A 7,381-nucleotide genomic window follows, 5' to 3' on the forward strand; every position below is an offset into this window, starting at 1 on the left:
AAGACTTTGTCTGTTCCTCTTGACCTCTCTGTGATCTGATTTGGTTTTGAATCTCCTGCTTTTCCCTATTGGTTTCAATGGGAAAAAAAGGTGTCCAGGACATGTCTGGTGATCACGTCTATGGAGACAATTACAATACCTCCATTCAGTATTCCTCCTGCAATGTCCCACCTGATGGGTCTTCACTTGAAGCTGGAGTCTGCTTTACTGGTAGCAAGACTGTGAATAATAATGAGCGAGAATACTGGGAATGATCTTAAACATCACCTCCCTCCCAACTTCAGGACAGTTTTCAAATTTTCATTAAAATTCTGTTCCTTTCTTTTTTGTTCTTCCCTTCCTCTTGCAGAAAAAAATCTTTTTTTTTTGTTTGTTTTGAGTTTTTTGTTTTGGTTTGGTTTTCTGTTAAGTGAATTTATTTTCTGAAGCAGTTGTTTCCCATGTCGTGATGGCAATATGGCAACAGCACTTAATGCCTGCTGCTTTTCTGTGTTTCAGGAGGTGTTTGCGAAGGCCTGGAGGCTGAGGTTGGAAAGAGGGACTCGTGTCACGCCTGGAGACTCATGGCTCGAGAATGCCCCGCACTTGGGTGCCTCCCTATCTTGATGTGCAAAGTTTAGCCCTCTCACTGCAGGCTCTAGGGCAGAGTATTTGTATGGCTGATAAAGCCTGAGTCCCGATAGGGACCTCCTGCGCCGTTGCATTAGAAGTATGTGGTTAAGAGGAGTAACTTTGGGGAGGGAAAAGGTGAAAGGAGGAGAAAAGTTAGGATGATGGTCTGATTCGGTTGTGTTGGTGCAGACACCAGCACTTCTTGTAAGCCTAGGTAAAGCTCTGCTGCCGTGTGTCATCTCTGAAGAGGGGACAGTGGCTCTTGGTTATGCAAAATATCCCGAGGTGTCAGTCAGTCTTGCTTGACTGTGGACAAAAGAATTGCTTCCCTCTTTCACTTCTTCCAATCACTGTTTCCTAATTTAGACAGAAAAGCCAAAGCCTTTTACATGCCAGCTTGTGTGCGGGTGACCAGTGTAATGTACTGATCAGGAAAATAGCAGGGCCACACAGTAGCAAGAAAAGCAGCCAAGCAGTGGCTGCTCCAAGCTGAAAAGCAAAGTACAGCAAGTGCTCTGTGGGTTCCTAGGAGGTGTTAGCATGAATACAAGTCCTGCTGCTGCACCAAATGTAGGCTATTGACCTAGGAAGTGAAACAAGGATGCCGAGCCATGGGTTATTCACCTTGAAAAAGGGAGAGCACCTATGTAATATACCTCGTTTGGTCTTGAATGCTTCAATATTGCATTTCCTCAATGTCCATTTGCTGGTTTCCGTAGCTCATACTACAGAAAGCCTGAATACAACCCACCAGAGGTATACATTTGATACTTGTAAGGTAAACTAACAAACTCGCAGTAATCACTGTTTCATATTTGATAAAAGAGATGCATTTTCTGGACATCAACAGATGCTGTTTTGTTTTGGGTTTTTTGTTTTTCTTTAAAACACCATAGGATGGAGTTTATTTAAATCAAGGTTTCCTCTGTGTTTTCTGTTCTCAGGGTTGGGTTGTATTGCTGTGGCCACCTTTAACAGCATCACCCCGAAGGGTCCGTAATCACTGATGCTTGCCTTGCCTTTTCTGGATGGGCCTGGGTGTTGGAGCAGTCAGCGCTGGGAAGTCACTGTCCAGCCGCGAGCCGGTGGCAGGGAAGGGAGGTGACTTTCCTGAGGTCGCTGCGTGAGCTTATGGCTGCACTTCTCTCACCCGCTCGACTTTTATGAACTCACTGACCAGCAAGTTTTTCAGAGTACCAAAGTTCCTCGGCTTCTCTCTGTCCTATGACTAGCTGAAAATTGTGTTTGAGTGGTGAAGGCAGTGGACACGATTTCCAGATTTCCTTTGCACAGTGGTGCTTGCCTGTGTGACAGCTGCCTGGCTCGTCAAGAGAACATTTGCTTTTCTTGCAAACTCAGACCTCCTTCCCCCATCCCTTGCCCTTGCTTGTACAGAGCAATCAAGTAAAAAAAGGTCTTATGCAGTTGACAGAAATTCAGGGGTTTGTTCGCACAAATATTTGAAAAGTCTCCCTTCAGGGTGTTTACTCAGGGCTTGTTAATTAAGGGGGTAATGATGATTTCAGAGCCAGCCTCCAATCTCCTCGCAAAGGTGTTGCAATTCTACTATGGAAAAGAAGATCCATTTTGCCCCAGTGCATGCTTATTATTTCACTCACCAAAATATTCCTTTTGTTTCAGGGCTGATGTTATGAAACAATACCCTTTAAGCTAATCGCTGTTGGAAAGGAGAGGCTTGCTTTACAGTCAATGACTTTGATGCCTTGGGTAGTTCAAGTAAGGATCTGCCTCTGTCTTGCCTTGATTGACAAGACCCTTTCTATAAATTTGAGCAATTAAGCAACCCAGTAGCAGCTGCTAGGGAGATCTACCGAGCACAAAGCTGACAAAGATTGCCGTGCAGGTCTCCTGCTGCTCACTCTGATGTCCTGAAACACCATCCACAATTTAAAACTGCAAAAGGAGATCTGATTCCAACAAGTTAGGTGAGTGTGCTTCTGTGTTTGCCTCATGTCATGGCTCCGGCTCATGAATAAAGCAGCAGGTTTTGCTAAAGTGGCAAAGAATAAATGTTCGATTTGTTCTGAAATGTGTCTCTTTTGCTCTCAAATGTCTGCTTTTAAAAATAAGGAATTTTAGCGTTTTTTTACCCTGTTGAAGCTTATATATAAACATACACTCATTTAATCACATGTAAGACTATAGTGTATGCATGGTGACATGTATGAAGCAAACTTTATGTACTGATCTAAACCTCTGATTTAGCAAATTTAAAGCATTTGGTTTAACAGGAGCCTAGAGACTCAAACATCAGTCAGGCAAAAGGCAGGCCGAGCTCATTTAACTTAAGTCTATACAGCTGAGGACACAGGCCAACGCATACAAGTCTGTGTGCCCCGTGCAGTAGCTGACTTTCTCAAAATTAAATGTCAAGCCTGGGGTTTCTAGGTGGACATTTTTAAATGCAGTGCAAGTACGTGAAGTATAGAATGGATCTTGTGGCTTAGAGCTACTTTCCAGCTCTCTTTTTTTGACAGAGGACGTTTTCCAGAGGCTGGTTGCTTTCTTCACCGAGGCAGAAAGGCAGCAAGTATCAGAGGGACTTGGCCGATGCTGGGCTGCTGAGAAGGTGTGAGGCGTTCAAGCCTCCTCTGGTCACCTTGGCCATGTCCCCACTTGTCTAACCAGCTCTGTTCACTGGCTTAGCAGCCTTGGTGGGGTCTGAGCTGGCTGGTAGGGCAGTGTGTGCAGGAGGGACAACCAGCCTCTCTGGCTGCAGCCCTGGGAGCGGACCAGCACAAGTCCAGTGCTCAGGGTATTGGTAATGGCAACTCCAATAACACTTTTGGGAGGTGCTGAGATGATAGCACAAATTCAGGGATGCTTGGCTCCTAACTTAGGCTAAAAGGTGAGTGGGATAAATCCCAAATTAAGTGCCTGGGTCAAAATGCTGGTGTTATATGCAGACCTAACCCTACTGAATGCATGGCGCTGTAGCCGTGCTGCTTTCCCCCCGTGCAGCAAAGCAGGGAACCTGCCACCTCCCATAGGTGTGCATGACAGCCAAACAGACAGAGCCCTTCCAGACTGACCCTGCCAGGGCCAGTACTGTCAGGGACTTCAGCCAACAATGTGTGGGTGCACTGAGAGAACAACCAAAAGCCTACATGGCTATCGGCCTGGTGCAAGCTCAGGGCAACCCAAATGGGATGGTAGGAAGGCATATGCTGCAAAGTAAACTTGCAATATGGAGATTTCAGTGGGTCTGAGGCACTGGCTAGTGGCTTTATCTCTTCCAGGCAAACCCCACTGCTCTGCAGGGAAAGTCTGCACGCCACTGCTTTCTGTTACAGACCTTTTCACTAAGACTTTCCACTTCTGGGAGTAGGTGACCCCTCATTTGTACATCTGCCCATCTCTCGGGCTGAATGAGGCTGGGCAACAGTGTGTCTGAGGGGAGGAAGGGCTCTCCCAGCTCGAGCTGAGCCTGTGCACTTGCACTTCTTGCCTCCTGGACTGTCCTGGCTCTCCCAACCCTCTGCTTCTCCCCCTTCTGCCTCAGCATGAAGCTCCACTGCGTGATCCTGGGCGCTCTGCTTCTCCTGCTGCTGGCCGGCTGTGGCGGCACGCTCAAGACCTCCGCCATCGACCTGCGGACCTTCATCGGCTGCGCTGTGCGCGAGTTCACCTTCCTGGCCAAGAAACCCGGCTGCAGGGGGCTGCGGGTGACGACGGACGCATGCTGGGGACGCTGCGAGACCTGGGAGGTGAGGCTGCAGCCGGGCTGAGAGTGGCTGGCTGGCACCGACATCCCTGGGTGGTGCTTCCCCCCGCAAGAAAAGCCCTCGAAAGAAACCCACCAAACATTAAATAGCTTGCGGCTATCTGCTGAACAGGCAAGGGCTGTGTCCCGCTCCATGACCCCCTCGCTACCACTGTCAGCAGCGTTTGCTGTCAGTTGTTCCTTCCCTCCTTCCACTGCCTCAAAGGGGGATGCACATCGTGTGATGATATTAATGAAGCACTTATGTAATACTCTTATTATGCAATTTGAAAGCCTCTTATAGCTTGAACACTTAAGGAGAGGAGGCCTTTATTACTTTACTGGAAAAAATTCCTTTGAGATTAAGATGGAGCTCCCAATTGATGGGTAATATATTTTGTTCCAAAAAGCAAATCCCAAAGATAATGTCTGTTTCTAATTTGGTTCTGTTTTAAGTCACAGCCCTGTATAAATATGAAGCAGTTATGTTTTGGGGGCGTACAGGGGGAGAAGGAAAGAGCATAAGTACGTCTACACACACTTCAGAGAACAAGTTTCTGTCTTCGCCTTTCTGCCACTGGAAGGCTCAAGAGGCCAGTCCCAGTTTAGTATATTCAGGGAAGCCTCGAGTGACTCCAGAGGGATTTTGCCCACATGAAAACAAGGGCTCTATATAAGTGACCAGAGGAGGAGCCAGGGTCTGTGTGCCAGCTCTGACTGCCCTCTTTCACTGCTTGGTGGGATGGGGGGAAAGGCCACCAGTGGCCAGATTTCCCCAGTGGGATAAGGTTCCTTCGAGGGACCTCTTGTCACCTGGTTCCCCCTAGTCCCAAGCTCCTCTGGCAGCACAGACCTTGCAGACTCTCTTACTGTACTGCAGTACCACTGGGATGTAGTTAAGTTCAATGCATCTGGTGGTAGGCTCTACAGCTTCTAGAAAGCACCATGATGTATTTGGATGGGGGGGGGGGGTGGTAAGAGGGTCTGGACATCTTCTTGCTGAAACGTTGCATCTGTTCTTTTGCATGCCATCATTCTCAGTTCCCAGGGCAGGCTCTTTACACAGCACAGAGGGAAAGAAAGAAAAAAATTAAAGTGTCTCCTGGCTGTGTTACCTTATGCTGTTTCCCATCGGCGCAAGGGAGAGGATGACAGTGGACTCCCATTCCTGTTTGCGCTGCTCCTTCTCGGAGTCTTTGGAAAATGGGTGCCCCTGTCGAGGAAAAACTCACTTTTCAGCAAAAGCAATGCCACTGTGATACCACGTGGGAGGGTGGGTTTCAGGGCCTTCAGGCTCCCATCGTCTCCTGATGGCTGAGGTCTCTGGCCAAGCTGTTTCTCTCATGAGGAACTGCAGAATTCTATGCTGGCTGCTGTGCCGAGTGCATCCCCCATGGTGTACATCCGTCGAGCTTTGTGGGACGTGCAGACTGACTGGGAAGACTGGTCTGGCTGAGAAAAAAACAGCCGTTTGGCACCTGGATGCACCTCTGCTCTTAGGCAGCTCGTGTACATGGAAGGTTTTCCAGCAGAACATGTTTTATTTGATGGAAAATCAATCCTTTTGGAGGAAAGCAGCTGCTTTTGGCAAACATGTGCACTTGGTCGAAACACTAGTATTCTGCTGAAAACCAGCTTTTTGGATAGGCTTTTGTCTTCCTTGAAGCAGCTTTAACTGGAGCTTTATTCTTTAAACAAACAGAAACACGCACATACGCCCACTCCTCTCTGTGGCAGGGCTCCAAGAGGAAGGTGTTGAAGGATGTAACCTAAAAATTATTTCCATGGCTCCTTCCACCTGATCCAGTGGGTCCCCTGTTTACACTAAATCCCCTTGAGGGAACTGGGACTCCAGATGTTTGTCTTGCTTCTTGCCTGAGGCCAGCATTTCTTCCCCACAGAAACCGGTGCTGGAACCGCCTTACATCGAGTCTTACCACCGTGTTTGCACCTACAACGAGACGAAGATGATGACGGTGAAGCTGCCCAAGTGTGCCCCTGACGTGGATCCCTTCTACACCTACCCGGTGGCCATCCGCTGCGACTGCGACATCTGCTCCACTGCCACGACCGAATGTGAGACTGCCTGAGCTCTCCTTTCCCAGGGCAGGCGAGGAGGGGCCAAATTCTTCCCTGGCTTCATACCCCTGGTACCTCCAGCATTACTGAGGGTGTCAGTCAGTCCAGAATTTGATCTCACCCTGTAATGCTCCTAATCATTGACTTTTCTGGGCAGATGAGGCTTAATCCCCTCTCCTCATACTGTTCAAAGCATTATTGCTGTAGAAATGTAGTACACAGCCTTACAATAGCAAATCCTGTGGTAATAAAAAATGATGCAGTTTCCCTTCTTTACAGGCTTTTCACACGGTGTGACCTTTCTTCATGCGCAAAGTGCACATGGACTAAACAGTCACTGGGGGGTGGAAACAGGCCATAAAGGCGTTACCGCCTCTGTAACAGCCTCTTTATTCACATTGGGTTTTAGCTCCTTCCCAGTAACGTAAATGCAATTACCAACATTTCCACCACCGCGCCCCCGCCATTAGTTCTTCTTACCCTGAGGTCTATCAGGAATAGCAGTCAAAGAAAAGGCCTTAAGGCCAATGAAATGGAAATGAGTATCCAGATTGCTACCTTGAAATTAGGGTGAATGCATACTCAGCCCTGACTCAGCAAAGTACTTAAGCTCATGATTAAATGTTTTGCTTAATATCAGTGGACTTTTACAGTTAAGCACATATTTCAGTGATTTGCTTAATTGGAGCTATTCTGTTGAAAAAATTCTTGCCTCACAAGAGACAATTCCTTGGAAAAAAGTGAGAAACGCATTAAATCTGTAAAACCAAAAGTACATATCTTCCCATCTGCTTTTGTCCAGGGATAAGAAGGGAACTGATTTCACGTAGAAAACAGCGAGACTCTGCAGAGCCCAAGGAGTCTCTTCTGACAATTTCCAGAGTTAGAGGGACCAAGCCAAAACACGATGATCGTGGTTTGGTTTCAGCGAGCCCCTGGCTGAGGTGGTGGGAAAGAGGGGGCTAC

The 7,381-nt window shown here is 47.7% G+C and overlaps 1 protein-coding gene across 1 annotated transcript; it reads left to right on the forward strand.

Annotated features, from left to right (window-relative positions):
* Positions 1-2,467: 2,467 nt before the first annotated feature.
* GPHB5 (glycoprotein hormone subunit beta 5) lies at positions 2,468-7,179 on the forward strand. Its single transcript, XM_050898168.1, has 3 exons — positions 2,468-2,558; positions 4,136-4,340; positions 6,238-7,179. Exons 2-3 carry the CDS (start codon positions 4,137-4,139, stop codon positions 6,424-6,426), a joined length of 393 nt encoding a protein of 130 aa, XP_050754125.1. The 5' UTR covers positions 2,468-2,558; position 4,136; the 3' UTR covers positions 6,427-7,179.
* The last annotated feature ends 202 nt before the right edge of the window (positions 7,180-7,381 follow it).

This window comes from Gymnogyps californianus, chromosome 5 (genome assembly GCF_018139145.2).
Source record: "Gymnogyps californianus isolate 813 chromosome 5, ASM1813914v2, whole genome shotgun sequence".
In the NCBI taxonomy this organism is placed as follows: Eukaryota; Metazoa; Chordata; class Aves; order Accipitriformes; family Cathartidae; genus Gymnogyps; species Gymnogyps californianus.

Bases quoted from the DNA above. Each gene is read 5' to 3' on its own strand.
- GPHB5 (XM_050898168.1), top strand. From the start codon at position 4,137: ATGAAGCTCCACTGCGTGATCCTGGGCGCTCTGCTTCTCCTGCTGCTG. The intron at 4,341-6,237 runs GTGAGGCTGCAG...TCTTCCCCACAG, and splicing joins GACGCTGCGAGACCTGGGAG to AAACCGGTGCTGGAACCGCC.